General features: G+C 40.9%; 2 protein-coding genes across 2 annotated transcripts in view; both read right to left on the reverse strand.

The window, feature by feature from the left end:
• Positions 1-14,160, reverse strand: part of LOC115145663 (uncharacterized) — a 32,483-nt gene extending 18,323 nt beyond the window's left edge. Inside the window, exons 1-4 of the mRNA XM_029687187.2 lie at positions 13,674-14,160; positions 7,955-8,085; positions 7,580-7,768; positions 3,029-3,193 (exon numbers count right to left, since the gene is read on the reverse strand). Coding sequence (XP_029543047.2) covers positions 3,029-3,193; positions 7,580-7,768; positions 7,955-8,085; positions 13,674-13,965 — 777 coding nt within the window. The 5' untranslated portion in view covers positions 13,966-14,160. The remainder of the gene's footprint in view (positions 1-3,028; positions 3,194-7,579; positions 7,769-7,954; positions 8,086-13,673) is intronic.
• On the reverse strand, positions 3,602-7,572 carry LOC115145692 (zinc finger protein 22-like). Its single transcript, XM_029687216.2, has one exon. The coding sequence runs from the start codon at positions 7,391-7,393 to the stop codon at positions 6,536-6,538; it is 858 nt and encodes a 285-aa protein (XP_029543076.1). The 5' UTR covers positions 7,394-7,572; the 3' UTR covers positions 3,602-6,535.
• Positions 14,161-16,046: the final 1,886 nt, after the last annotated feature.

Consider the following 16,046-nt stretch of genomic DNA (forward strand, 5'->3'; position numbering starts at 1 on the left):
TTTTGGAGAGAAAAGAAAGAAGGGATACTGGTCTGTAGTTGTTGACATCGGAGGGATCGAGTGTAGGTTTTTTCAGAAGGGGTGCAACTCTCGCTCTCTTGAAGACGGAAGGGACGTAGCCAGCGGTCAGGGATGAGTTGATGAGCGAGGTGAGGTAAGGGAGAAGGTCTCCGGAAATGGTCTGGAGAAGAGAGGAGGGGATAGGGTCAAGCGGGCAGGTTGTTGGGCGGCCGGCCGTCACAAGACGCGAGATTTCATCTGGAGAGAGGGGGAGAAAGAGGTCAGAGCACAGGGTAGGGCAGTGTGAGCAGAACCAGCGGTGTCGTTTGACTTAGCAAACGAGGATCGGATGTCGTCGACCTTCTTTTCAAAATGGTTGACGAAGTCATCTGCAGAGAGGGAGGGGGAGGGAGGAGGATTCAGGAGGGAGGAGAAGGTTGCAAAGAGCTTCCTAGGGTTAGAGGCAGATGCTTGGAATTTAGAGTGGTAGAAAGTGGCTTTAGCAGCAGAGAGAGAAGAGGAAAATGTAGAGAGGAGGGAGTGAAAGGATGTCAGGTCCGCAGGGAGGCGAGTTTTCCTCCATTTCCGCTCGGCTGCCCGGAGCCCTGTTCTGTGAGCTCGCAATGAGTCGTCGAGCCACGGAGCGGGAGGGGAGGACCGAGCCGGCCTGGAGGATAGGGGACATAGAGAGTCAAAGGATGCAGAAAGGGAGGAGAGGAGGGTTGAGGAGGCAGAATCAGGAGATAGGTTGGAGAAGGTTTGAGCAGAGGAAGAGATGATAGGATGGAAGAGGAGAGAGTAGCGGGGGAGAGAGAGCGAAGGTTGGGACGGCGCGATACCATCCGAGTAGGGGCAGTGTGGGAAGTGTTGGATGAGAGCGAGAGGGAAAAGGATACAAGGTAGTGGTCGGAGACTTGGAGGGAGTTGCAATGAGGTTAGTGGAAGAACAGCATCTAGTAAAGATGAGGTCGGCGTATTTCCTGCCTTGTGAGTAGGGGGAAGGTGAGAGGGTGAGGTCAAAAGAGGAGAGGAGTGGAAAGAAGGAGGCAGAGAGGAATGAGTCAAAGGTAGACGTGGGGAGGTTAAAGTCGCCCAGAACTGTGAGAGGTGAGCCGTCCTCAGGAAAGGAGCTTATCAAGGAGCTTATATATTATTAAATAAATAATAACTGTTTAGAGGAGGACGGAAACTAGCTGTCCTCCGGCTACACCATGGTGCTACCCAAGAGAGTGCTGTTGAGGCTACTGTAGACCTTCATTGCAAAACAGTGTGTTTTAATCAATTATTTGGTGATATGTGAATATATTTGGTATAGTTATCTGAAAAAGGAGAAATTTTATTGTTTCACTATTTGTATTTTTATGAAATTCACTGAGGAAGGTCCTCTCCCTTCCCCCTCTGAGGAGCCTCCACTGATCAAAACAAAAGACAACTCGTTGCCTTCAGTCATGGCCGCTAGCATTGCGCATTGATGAAAAACAAGGCCAAATCAGGAAGTGCAGTCTCCCTTTTTGACTAAATCAATCAAGAGCTGGGCTCAGATCCACAAAGAGCCTCAGAATAGGAGTACTGATCTAGGATCTTTCCATATAATCTTACTCATTATGATCTAAAAGGCAAAACTGATCATAGATCAACACTCCTAATCTGAGAGGCTTTTTGATATGGGACCTGACCTCGTTTTTACATTTTTATTTCACCTTTATTTAGTTGAGAACGTTCTCATTTACAACTGAGACCTGGTCAAGATAAAGCAAAGCAGTGCAACAAAAACAACAACACAGAGTTACACATGGAATAAACAAAAGTACAGTCAATAACACAATAGAAAAAATAAAAATAGAAAAATGTTTATACAGTGTGTGCAAATGTAGTAAGATTATGGAGGTAAGGCAATAAATAGGCCATAGTGGCAAAATAATGACAATTTAGCAATAACACTGGAGAGATAGATGTGCAGATGATGATGTGCAAGTAGAGATACTGGGGTGCAAAAAGAGCAAAAATAAATAACAATTTGGGGAATGAGGTAGTTGGGTGGGCTATTTACAGATGGGCTGTGTACAGGTGCAGTGATCGGTAAGCTGCTCTGACAGCTGATGCTTAAAGTTAGTGAGGGAGAAATAAGTCTCCAGCTTCAGTGATTTTTGCCATTCGTTCCAGTCATTGGCAGCAGAGAAGTGGAAGGAAAGGCGGCCAAAGGAGGAATTGGCTTTGACCAGTGAAATATACCTGCTGGAGTGTGTGCTACGGGTGGGTATTGCTATGGTGACCAGTGAGCTGAGATAAGGCGGGGCTTTACCTAGCAAAGACTTATAGATGACCTGGAGCCAGTGGGTTTGGCGACGAATATTAAGCGAGGCCCAGCCAACGAGAGCACACAGGTCGCAGTGGTGGGTAGTATATGGGGCTTTGGTGACAAAACAGATGGCACTGTGATAGACTACATCCAATTTGCTGAGTAGAGTGTTGGAGACTATTTTGCAAATGACATCGCCGAAGTCAAGGATCGGTAGGATAGTCCGTTTTACGAGGGTATGTTTAGCAGCATGAGTGAAGGAGGCTTTGTTTTGCGAAATAGGAAGCCGATTCTAGAAATAATTTTGGATTGGAGATGCTTAATGTGAGTCTGGAAGGAGAGTTTACAGTCTAACCAGACACCTAGGTATTTGTAGTTGTCCACATATTCTACGTCAGTACCGTCCAGAGTAGTGATACTAGTCAGGTGGGCGGGTGAGGGCAGCAATCGGTTGAAGAGTATGAATTTAATTTTACTACCATTTAAGAGCAGTTGGAGGCCACGGAAGGAGTGTTGTATGGCATTGAAGCTCGTCTGGAGGTTTGTTAACACAGTGTCCAAAGAAGGGGCAGAAGTATACACAATGGTGTCGTCTGCGTAGAGGTGGATCAGAGAATCACCAGCAGTAAGAGAGACATAATTTATATATACAGAGAAAAGAGTCGGCCCGAGAATTGAACCCTGTGGCACCCCCATAATACCATTCAGACAGTAGTTCAGTGGGCTCACCTCAGTAAAACTGTGTGTGGTCCTGTGCTGCTCAGCTAGTTCCTCTGTGGGTTCAAGAGGAGGTGAAGTCTGGTTGTCCTCCATGACCATGTTCCCCTCAGAGTTCCCCAGACCCTCCTCATACCCCTCCTCCTTGACCAGCAGCACCTTTGGAGCCTCCTCCTCCTGGAAGAGACAGATGATACAGATTATTGAGTCCTACACTGTAGTTACAGGATTACTGAATTGTTGTTAAACCCATTATGGTGGACATAAATATGATGTTGTGGGTAAAAATACATACAAAAGTCATCATCAGTAAAACCTGGGAGAGGGTGCTGCAATTGTTTTCACCAAAGGGGGGTGGGGGTCCTGGACAAATATCAAATCCTTCCACTAATACAGAACTATTTAAGGCCCAGTGCACTACTTTTGTTAACAAATATTTTGTGTACAGTAGGTGTTTGTTAGTGTGGGGGTATATTTATTTATAGTTAAGTGTATATTGGTTATAAAGCTCTGCTGGGTATATGCAGAATAGGGTGAGATCAGATGTGAGGTATATTAAAGAGAGTGACAATATAAGTCTTCAAATGAAAAGTCAAATTTTGTGTTTATTAAAAGTGAACAAGTTATAAATACACTATATGAAAACCACACATACAGGTCTCAACAAAAAATCTAAATAAACTTGATAAACTGCATACATTTTCTCATTAAAAGTGTCTCTAGAGAAAAAAATCTGTAGTGGAATGAAAGTATGATGTTCACAAATGCCTATTTCATTATAGCCTACACCAGTGGTTCTCAACTGGTTTTGCCTGGGGACCAAAATTTTACAATGACAATTGAGTCGCGACCCAATATTATGGACTGTTGATGATTACATTCTGTAATGTTGTATTGCCACTTGCTTTCTTGGGCTGGCTTCACTTGCAAAATAGACTGTCTCAACAGGCTACTATTGTGGTATTAAAGAAAGTAATTAGACAGCCATATTAACTGAGAAAACATTTATTGTAAATTCAAGAGAATAAGCCATTTTAATTAGGGGACCAGTTCAGGAGTGGGGTGTAATACATTATCAGACTCAGAACATGAAATTAACACCAGTCCAATAATGTTAATGAACAGCAACACATGCCAGTTTAGAAAAAACAGCAATCATTAGGAATTCTTAATCATCAATTACCATGTGAATAGTTTCACAACCTTAAAGTTTGATGAAAGGTAGAGGTCGACCGATTCATCAAAAAAAAACAATCAATCATAATCACTAGTTAACTATACGTGGTTGATGATATTACTAGATATTATCTAGCGTGTCCTGCGTTGCATATAATCTGACTGAGCATACAAGCATACAAGTATCTGACTGAGCGGTGGTAGGCAGAAGCAGGCAAGTAAACATTCATTCAATCAGCACTTTTGTGCGTTTTGCCAGCAGCGCTTCGTTGTGCGTCAAGCATTGCGCTGTTTATGACTTCAAGCCTATCAACTCCCGAGATGAGGCTGATGTAACCGAAGTGAAATGGCTAGCTAGTTAGCGCGCGCTAATATCGTTTCAAACGTCACTTGCTCTGAGCCTTCTAGTAGTTGTTCCCCTTGCTCTGCATGGGTAACGGTGCTTCGATGGTGGCTGTTGTCGTTGTGTTGCTGGTTCGAGCCCAGGAAGGAGCGAGGAGAGGGACTGAAGCTATACTGTTACACTGGCAATACTAAAGTGCATATAAGAACATCCAATAGTCAAAGGTTAATGAAATACAAATGGTATAGAGGGAAATAGTCCTATAATTCCTATAATAACTACAACCTAAAACTTCTTACCTGGGAATATTGAAGACTCATGTTGAAAGGAACCACCAGCTTTCATATGTTCTCATGTTCTGAGCAAGGAACTGAAACGTTAGCTTTCTTACATGGCACATATTGCACTTTTACTTTCTCCAACACTTTGTTTTTGCATTATTTAAACCAAATTGGACATGTTTCATTATTTATTTGAGGCTAAATTGATTTTATTGATGTATTATATTAAGTTCAAATAAGTGTTAATTCAGTATTGTTGTAGCATCATTATTACAAACAACAAAAAAATCGGCATCGGCTTTTTTGGTCCTCCAATAATCGGTATCGGTATCGGCGTTGAAAAATCATAATCGGTCGACCTCTAATTAAAGGTATACTTTTTTTTACCAGTTCAATAACATGTAATATGAATGTCAGAATTAATTAACAATAATAATTAACCTAGTGAACAATAACTCATTAACCTGTTTATTTATTGTGTGTGTGTGCGGGTGTGTGGCGTATCAGTGGGAAAGTTGGGGGTGTTTCTTCAGTTTGATAAGTTTATTGAAGTTCGGGGTAATGGTTGACAGGGCAACTCGGAGGTCATGCTGGCTGTCCAGACTGTGATTGGGAGTCCCATAGGGCGGTGCACAATTGGCCCAGCGTCATCCTGGTTTGGCCAGGGTAGGCCATCATTGTAAATAAGAATTTGTTCTTAACTGACTTGCCTAGTTAAAAATAAAGGTTAAATGTTTTTTTTAATAAAAAAATTAAAAATTATGTTTGTTGTCTTGTCTCTTATTCTCCTCCGGGAAGTAGTCGCAAAACTTTCCCGGCAGCTTGACAAGATGCTGTTTAACGGTTTTTGTCAGTGTGTCGCCGAGCGCTTTGTTGATCAGATTCTGAATCTCTAAATCAGCATTGGGAAACATGTCAATACTCCTGTTAGAAACATGATTTGACCAAACGGTAAGCTTCATATTGAAGGTATCCACTTTGTCCCTCTGTTCAAATCAATTGTGCCCCCTCCCTTGCATTGACAATTTGAGCGAATTCAGATGATCAAAACTATCTGCCAGGTAGGCAAACTGTGTGAGCCATTCCTTCCAATCGAAATGTTTGTGCAGAGATTACTTGTTTTCCTAAAGAGACACAGCAATCTCTGCTCGAAGCTCATAAAAGCGACCCAACATTTTACCACTGGAAGCCAGCGGACCTCTGCATGATAAAGCACCTGCTGGTGCTCGCTCCCCATATCCCTGCAGAAGGCCTGGAAACACCTTTTATTTTTGATATTGTTGACACACTTGATCACATCCTGGAGAGTGGCGTGGAGCTCAGGCACCATATCCTTCTCTGCCAATGCCTCCCTGTGTAGGAAGCAGTGGTTCGGTACTCTCTTCAGGATTCGCTTTACTACTAGATATTTGTGCGACCCCCCCAGTTGAGAATCCCTGGCCTACACAGTACAAACACAATATGTAACAGACTTTTAGGCTTATATATGCCTTTTATCTCACACAATGTCTGGATGCAATATTTTACCCAGGGAAATTCTACACTGAAATCTGTTACTCTCGTTATTCAAAATGCATCTGTAGATCTTTCTGCTGACAACATTGAAAATGTATCGTTGTCTAATGCAGGGTTTGATGTAAAAGTCAGAAGCTATCGAATGGAATGGTTACTTTATAAGTTATAGTGGAGTGTTTTTTCTGATGGTGAAGCCTTAGTTAGTTACTCTCTGAATGGCCTTTCTCCCGTGTGGACCTTCAGGTGCATCTTCAGATGGTGCTGGTGGGAGAATCTCTTCTCACACTGGGGGCAGCTGTAGGGCTTCTCTCCTGTGTGGACCCTCTGGTGCCTCTTCAGGTCACCAGTCTGGGCGAAGCGCATGTGACACTGAGTACAGCTGAATGGTTTCACCCCTGTATGGACCCTTTGGTGCCTCTTTAGGCTGCTAGCATGGGCGAAGTGCATGTGACACTGGGTACAGCTGAAGGATTTCTCCCCTGTGTGGACCCTCTGGTGGATCTCCACCTTCTGGGAGCTGCTGAAGCCTTTGTTACAGAACATGCAGAGGAACCATTTTTCTTTACTATCACCTGATGTTGCTCCCCCTCCTCGAGCCTTGGCCCTTTGGTCCTTTGAGTTCAATAACTGATCGAAAAGGACACGGCTGTGTGAATTGGAAGGCTCCATCGACGTGGACAATGGGTCCCGATCCCTGAGCCTGTGTAAATGGGACTGGGTGGCAACATTTACATTTTTCTCTAAACTGTCCATGTAAACTAAGAAATCTCTGCCCTGTGAGTGTCCTTCTCCTAAGTGAGTCTCGTCTATATTCCATGTCAGAGGAGTATCGTCCTCCACTTTCACAGTCACCTCATCTATGACCAGACCCTCCCCTTTCTTATCTAGGAACCCTTCAGAGTATACACTACTACTATACCGGTTCCAGTCCCCTCTAGACAGATCAGTCTGTGTCTCTAAACCCAAGGGCATGTTGCCATGGTCCATCTCTGTAGCGTAAGAACAAAACGGATCATTGCCAGTCTCTAACACGTCACCCGAGTCCCGATGGGAATGAACCATCCTAGGGCTCGGGTTACCGTAAAGTAAATACTCTGAGCTGGAAGCAGGAGGACAGCGCAGATGCTCCAGCTCTAGTCTCTCTGGGGCTGATCTGTGGTCAGATCCTGTGTCTAAGAGCCTGCGTGTTACAGTTAAAGTCTTTGTGTCTGTCTCTGACTTGAGGACGGCGTTCGGCGTTCCACTGACCTCCGTGATGCAGCGTTGGGTCCTGGGCTGCGGTGCTGTGGCGATGTCCTCCGTGGCTACAGGGGGCGCCACTCCCGCCACTGCTCCAGTCTGGATGTCTCTGCTGTGTCGTGGGTCCTCCTCTCCTTCAATCCTCTTCTGCTTGACCAGAGACGATCCTCCAGGACCTGAAGTCTCTGCATCTGTAGACTGACACAAGACGAGAGGAGGTTATTATCGGTACATGAGATTAATTGGATAACAAAGTCTCACAAGCTCCCCTAAGGCAGATAAATAAGAATGTACATGTAAGCAAGTAAATAGCTGAGCCTTTCTGAAATAAACAGGCCACATTTGATGTAGTGTAATTTGTTTACGTTACACTATGACACTAACCTCTATCACAATAACATGCTGGGTTGAGGTTCCACTCTCCTCATCTATAGCTATGGGTTGGTCATCTCTCCATGTATTGTGTCCCGCTGGCTTCACAAAGCTCCTGTGGCCTCCAGTGAGATGTCCTTCACCTAAGAGAGTGATTGGGGGAAAGAGGGTGCTTAAGTTAAGTACTACTGTCAATGCTCAATGATATATTGTACACTATTGACACCGTCTACAATTGGCAACGATGTTATCAGGGCTGGACAACCACATCTGGGGATCTGGGGCACCTACAGTGGGCTCTGAAATTATTGAAACCCTTGATAAAGATGAGCAAAATAAATCATTAAAATACTGAGCAACATTGTATGCAAAACAAATTGGGGAAATTATATTATATTATACTAATACAATTGCTCAGAGAACAATATTTTGTTTTACACCCATTTTTAAATACTTTCAATACCTTAATGGCACCAATACTTTTTCTAAAATGCTTTATGAGTTGGAGAACACATTGGGAGGAATCTTACACCATTCCTACATACAGAATCCTTCCAGATCCTTGATATCCTTTGTCTGCGCTTATGGACTGCCAACTTCAATTCAAACCACAGGTTTTCAATGGGTTTCAAATCCAGAGACTGAGATGATCATTGCAAAAATTGGATTTTGTGGACAACTAACCATTTATTTGTGGATTTTGATGAGTGCTGGATGATTCACTTGCCGCCAAGTTTCAGCCTCCTGGCAGAGGCAACCGGATTTTGGACTAAAATCCTGGTACTGGGTCATGATGCCATTGATATTAACAAGGGCCCCAGGACCAGTGGAAGCAAAATAGCCCCATAACATCAAAGATCCAACACCATATATTACAGTAGGTATGGGGTTGTTTTCTGCTCATTTCAACACCAAATCCACCACTTAACCAGCATGGCTACCACAGCATTCTGCAGTGATACGCCATCCCATCTGGTCTGCGCTTAGTGGGATTATCATTTTTTTTTCAACAGGACAATGACCCAACACACCTCCAAGCTGTGTAAGGGCTATTTGACCAAGAAGGAGAGTGATGGAGTGCTGCATCAGATTGACCTGGCTTCCACAATCACCCGGCTTCTACCCAATTGAGATGGTTTGGGATGAGTTGGACTGCAGAGTGAAGGAAAAGCAACCAACAAGTGCTCAGAATATGTGGGAACTCCTTCAAGACTGTTGGAAAAGCATTCCAGGTGACGCTGGTTGAGAGAATGCCAAGAGTGTGCAGAGCTGTCATCAAGGCAAAGGGTGGCTACTTTGAAGAATCTAAAATATATTTGGATTTGTTTAACACTTTTTTCGATACTACATGTTTCCATGTGTTATTTCATAGTTTTGATGTCTTCACTATTATTCTACAATGTAGAAAATAGTCAAAAATAAAGAAAAACCCTGGAATGAGTAGTGTGTCAAAACTTTTGACTGATAATGTATATCAAACAATTGGATCCAAAAATCTGAGCAGGTGGGGCTGACATGCTTACAGCATTGCTAGGACTTTCTAAATATGTGCATAAATGTATACTATTGCACTGTTAATATTTCTATTAATATGATCTATTATTGTTATTTATATTTTTTTATGACTTTCCATATTATTTGGTTAGTTCTCTTAAAAAGCACCCTCATAGATATGCAATAGACCTACAGTGCTTTGAATGTGTTAGTGAAGGGTGGCAGTACTGAATTGTTTTCATGGGACTGCCCATATTTCCCTCTGGCCTACGCCAATTGGTGGCCAAGGATTTGCCTTAGGACGCAAAGGTGCGTCATAAGTCAGGGAGATGGTCTGATGGTCTTGGGCCTAGATATGGGGGAGGTTTTAGTGGGTGAAATGTGAGGACAATTGGAGGTTTACAAAGTTGCAGCTACAGTATGCTTAACAGTGCAAATATTATGGTACAGCTATATGGACACTTAATCAACCTGGTGCTTTTGAATGGTAAGTTTACAAACAAGTATAGCCAATTGCAATAGCTGAGCAGATCATAAAAAAAGAAGATACATTTCTACCTGGCTAAAAGAGAAAGAATATAATATATATTGTTTACAGGAAACTCACTACAAACATATATGAGACTGGGAGGGAGAAATATTTTCGTCATGGGCAAAGAAACTCAAAAGGGGTGATTATACTAATTAATAAAAAATGTCATCCGATTGTTCACACTGGGCAAACAGATCCTCGGGGAAGGTGGATTATTTTAAATATGCTACTGGACCAAAAACAGATATGGCTAATTAATGTATATGGGCCAAATAATGATGATCCACAGTTCATCGAAAATATATATAATAATCTATTGAGCTCACAAGCAACGAATTAATCTATTATTATGGTGGGAGATTATAATACGGTTTTAAGTACATCAATGTAAAGGAAATCGCACTACAAACTATCACCCTCAAGCACTTAAGGAGATCACAAATATCATGGCTAAATTAGAACTAGTGGATATATGGAGGCTGAAAAACCCTGACCTTGTGAGATATACACGGAGGAGGTTTAATCAAGCTAGCCGTCTGGATTACTTCCTGGTCTCATTCATCCTGGCATCAAAAGTTTTAAAAAGTATTAAAAAGAGACAGAATGCGATCGGACCACCATCTAATTGTCCTCCATATAACTCTTACAGAATTTCCACGTGGACAGGGATATGGGAAATGTAATCAAAGCCTATTGGAAGACAATTTATTCTTAATTAACTAAGAGAAAATAATTCATAATTGACATTTTTCTGCACAACAGAAGATCCCCTTATTGTATGGGTCACTTTTAAATGTACTTTTAGAGGCCATTCAATACAATACAAATCAAAAGCAGTTTAGCTCAAAAGAGATTAGACTAATAAGGAAATAGTGGAAATAACAGCGCAGGTAGATGGTAATGGAAACTGTATTATAGAGGTACAAAATAGGTTAGAGGAAAAACAAAAAGAATTTGGGGTACTTATTCAAGAACAATCAAGAGTAATGTATTATAAAAAATAAAGCGAATTGGATGGAAAATTGTGAAAAATGCACAAACGTTTTATTGAATCTTCAACATAGAAATGCTACAAAAAAGAATTTACAGAAACTCATTACAAATGATGGAGTCATCCATGATTCACCAAATTATATTTTGAAAGAAGAAGCAAAATCTTTGAAACATATGTTGTTGTTTTTTTGTTGTCTCCTCCATTTCCACTGAATGATGTTAATTAACTATAAGGATTTCTTTCCTAATAATAATGTAAAATTAACAAATTTACAGAAAGACCTGTGCGAAGGCCAATGTACAAAGGAGGAACTGTTTAAGGCAATTAAATATTTTCAATCTGGAAAAACACCAGGGCTTGATGGTATACAAGTAGAGGTACATCAGACCTTTTTGATGTACTCAAAGATCCATTATTAGCGTGTTTTAATTCATCCTATAAAAATTGTAGACTTTCAGGTACTCAACAAGGTCTGATTTTATTACTACTAAAACAGGACCCAGGTGATAAGTATAAAGATCCAGTCCATTTAAAAAAACGGAGGCCTCTTACACGAAAATCCTGCCGAAATGCATTGCACATAGAATAAAAAATATTTTACCAGATATTGTTCATCCCGATCAGACATGTTTTTTACATGGACGATATATTGGAGATAATATACGACAATTACTTGAAACAACATGATGAAACATCAAAGATATCAGGCCTGGTCTTCATAGCAAATTTTGAAAAGGCGTTTGATAAAGCACGACTAGAATTTATATATAAATGCCTGGATTACTTTATTTCGGTGAATCTCTTATACAATGGGTTAAAGTTATGTACAGCAACCCCAGATGTAAAATAGTAAATAATGGCTACTTCTCAAAAAGTATTGAGCTTTTAAGAGAAGTAAAACAAGACTGCCTGTTTGTTTCCATATCTATATACTACAGTATCTCAGCAGTGCTTCCCTTCCCTCTTTTTTCTACACATTTACTCATGTTACATTCTGTAACATGTAACATCAAGAGTAATGCAGTCATCTCCTGATAAATGAGTGAGTGAATGCATGTGTTTATGTACATAATGCATATACTTGAACGCAGACTCAGTGATATGACGTGACCACACGCAGTAGTGTGAACCACCCTCCAAGATCCCACTTTTCATTACATTATCTACAGCTACTGTTATTGTCATGTTGGTTAATATAATCTGCAAAGAACTTGTGCTTGCCATTTCATCCTTGGGCACAGTGAGATACACAGATGCGCTACATACACTACCACTGCAAACACTCCAAGAGTGAAGAGAGCAGCTGTGTTTCTGGATTTTGCAATCTCCTTCTTCCAGTCCCCCTTTGGTCACTAGCTGCCTGTCGAGGGCAAGTGATGGGCAGAACCACCCATAGCACCCACCTCCTTTCTATCCCACATGCCAGAATAGAGATGGCAACAACAAAACAATCACCCATACTCTATTTCTGCAAACTCTGAGGATCTCCCTCTTCTCATATGATGTACTTTACTTCTCATTCATACCTTTGTTTTCTCAACTAAATGGTGTTTTATTGTTTATGTTTAGATGTTAGCCTATACTCATATATTTCAGTCTACAACTGCCACGTGGGTCTATTAGATCAAATAAACAAGTCCACAAAAATTGAAACCTTTTACATTTTTCAATCTTAATTACTGACAGGTTGGTTTTCACAAGTTGCTCATTTAATTAATCAATTAGGTCAATTCATTGTTGTAAATCCCTTTTTGGTATTTGTGAGTTCAACATTATTCAACTGTTTGTTATGTCCTGTATTATATTCAACCACAAGTGCACTACTGTAGTACTGAGCTATGACATGTGGTGGAGGAAGGGAGACAGGAAAGGAATAACAATAATAATATGACTAATGAAAGCATACTTTTAAGACAAGACAAGACGAGGGAAGCTCAAAATAAAAACATGCCAGCCAGATGAGCCAGTGTATGAACTGAATTGCACATGAATGAATTGACAATAGCTGCATAGGAGCTCACTTGGTGATCTGAAAGCTAAGTTAATGTGCAGTTTCCACGTTTTTTGTTGTTGTTGCTATTTTGAATCGTAGAAACTCGTTTTAGCAGCATAATTGTCACGGGAAATCAGCTTTGTTTACATACCGGTTTTGGCTGTAATGATCTCCAAAATTGGACGCATTAGTTCATCACACCATTGATACAGCAACGGACGCTAACAACTAATTGAATCCTATTGTGGCGCAGAGATGGACACATTTTGGTAAGTGGACAGTATTTGTCATGACAGGCCATCAATCTTAAAAGTTATTTTTGGAGGGGTTGGGGGCGCCCAGGGCAGTTGCCAGTTCGGTAATCGGCCTTGGATGTAAGGTAATACTACTCATTACTTATTGATATACTATTTATTTATTATGTTCCATGCATCACATTATTTTAATTGAGTGTGACAATAGGAAAAACAGTAAATCAAGAATCTGGTTAGAATTTTATATTGTGTCTTTGTGCAAGAATAATTTGCTCTTAAATTACCATCCTGGTAAAATAAAAAATTGCACGATAGCTAGCTACCTAACTAAGTATTCAGGGGAAGTATTGCATACTACTAACCAAAAACTGACCAAGACCCATATCTGGGTAACACATCTCAACACATGCGCATATTGTAACAGGGCGACAGGTTCCGCAGCCTTGGCCATCTGCTAAATGTACCTCTTGTCATTCCTCTGTATCTGTCGAGGACCTTGACACTATTCGGACTGGCGAGAACGCGCTCTCGCGTTGTCCTCTCTGCACGCTCCCGTGCCACCTTCAGTTCCAGTTGCTGTAGTTTCCTCCGCAATGTCCTATTTTCTTTCTGGCTTTGAGTTATTTCCAAACGAAACACTGCATAGTCGTCGTCTACGAGTTTACATAAGTCTGCCACGGCTGAATTCGCTAACACCTCCATGATGGAGGCTATTTGAGTGTGAAAAACCATAACGTTACTGTTACAGTTAGCCATTGTTAGCAAACGTTAAACAGATAACATCTATCAACTAAATTCTGTCTCCAACGCGAATTAAACACTACCTGGAGTGAGAATATGATGCTGAGCAGTTAAATGAGACATATTTTGAATTCCAGGGTAATAATAAATGTCTAAATAACAATAATAAAAACGCTAACGTGGAAACTGTTTCTCGGGCACTGGTCACTTCCGTTTACACCGAAGAGAAATTATCTTATTGGTTGGCGTCATAGCCCAAAGGGTGTGGTTAAATTGAAAAAGTATGCGCTCTATTCTTTTAAATACGGTACTGCTTATTACATCAAATCTCCGATGATCGTTATCTTTCAAGCTGAGAGCAGACTTGTTTAGAAAGAATAGAGTAGAAAATACTGACTTAATTCCATTTACATCACCTCAGTATTTGAATTTATTACGGATCCCCATTGGCAGCCGCTACTCTTCCTGGGGTCCGGCAAATTTAGGGCAATTATACAATTTAAAAAACATGACAATACATTCATAACAGATTTCACAACACACTAAGTGTGTGCCCTCAGACCCACACTGTGTGTGTGTATGCATATGTCTGTGCCTATGTTTGTGTTGCTTCTGAGTTCCCACTGTTGCATAAGGTGTTAAAAAAAATATATATATATATATGATTCTACTGCTTGCATCAGTTACCTGATGTGGAATAGAGTTCCATGTAGTCACGGCTCTATATAGTACTGTGCGCCTCCCATAGTCTGTTCTGGACTTGGGGACTGTGAAGAGACCTCTGGTGGCTTATCATGTGGTGTATGCATGGGTGTCTGAGTTGTGTGCTTGTCGTTTTAACAGACAGCTCAGTACATTCAACATGTCAATACCTCTCAGAAATACAAGTAGTGATGAAGTCAATCTCTCCTCCACCTTGAGCCAGGAAAGATTGACGTGCATGTTATTGTTTGCTCTCTGTGTACATCCAATGGCCAGCCGTGCTGCCCTGTTCTGAGCCTATTGCATTTTTCCTAAGTCCCTCTTTGTGACACCTGACCACATGGCTGAACAGTAGTCCAGGTGCGACAAAACCAGAGCCTGTAAGATAAATATTAAACTGTCCTTGTTTTAGCCTAGATTTACTGTCTCTCTAAAAACAGGTATTTACACAAGTACAGTACCAGTCAAGTTTGGACACACCTACTCATTCCAGGTTTTTTTTTTTTTTTTTTTCCTTTTCTACAATAATAGTGAAGACTATGAAATAACAGATATAGAATAATGTAGTAACCAAATTTTTTTATTTTTTATAAAAAATATATTTTATTTGAGATTCTTCAAAGTAGCCACCCTTTGCCTTGATGACAGCTTTGCACACTTGGCATTCTCTTAACCAGCTTCACCTGGAATGCTTTTCCAAGGAGTTCCCACATATGCTGAGCACTTGTTGAATTTGAAATGATTTAACTATACAAATGATATCTGTACAGTCGAACTACATGCATTTAAAGAAAACTTTTTAAAAAAAACTTTGCTCACGGGTGCGCCGTTGTTTCAGCAAAAGGGTGGGGAGGGGCGAGAGAGGAGTCAAGTCAATGTGCGGCACAGAGGGAGACCGAGAAAGTATCCAAACCAACTTGCGCTAGTTAGACAAACTTGCTGCTGCCTTACTTATCATACCATCTGGTAGTGCCTGTCTTAACTGCATTAAATCGTTTTAAATAAGCTATTTAGCTACAGTAGCCAGCTAGCTAGCTAGCAAAAGTAGCAAGGCTAATTAAATACTAATGTCCATGGATATTTCCATCCATGAATAACAGTACCCATTCCTAACTCAGTCCCTGCAATGATACAAAAATAACCATGTCATTCAACACAGTCAATTTTGTATTTCACCTCAACAAAATGGTCATACTCGCATAAGGTGAAGTACAGTACTTTTATTATTTATACAAAAGATGTATGTGACAATTAGAATAACTTTTCTCACTATGGTAACACTTGACCTTTTCTGTAAATCTGGTACCCTCACTTTGATAAAATACATTTTGGAATACTTTGGAAAAGGTTCAACATAAGATTACACACAGCTTCACGACATCAATTAAGGCACT

Source organism: Oncorhynchus nerka, linkage group LG18, assembly GCF_034236695.1.
Source record: "Oncorhynchus nerka isolate Pitt River linkage group LG18, Oner_Uvic_2.0, whole genome shotgun sequence".
Taxonomy (NCBI): domain Eukaryota; kingdom Metazoa; phylum Chordata; class Actinopteri; order Salmoniformes; family Salmonidae; genus Oncorhynchus; species Oncorhynchus nerka.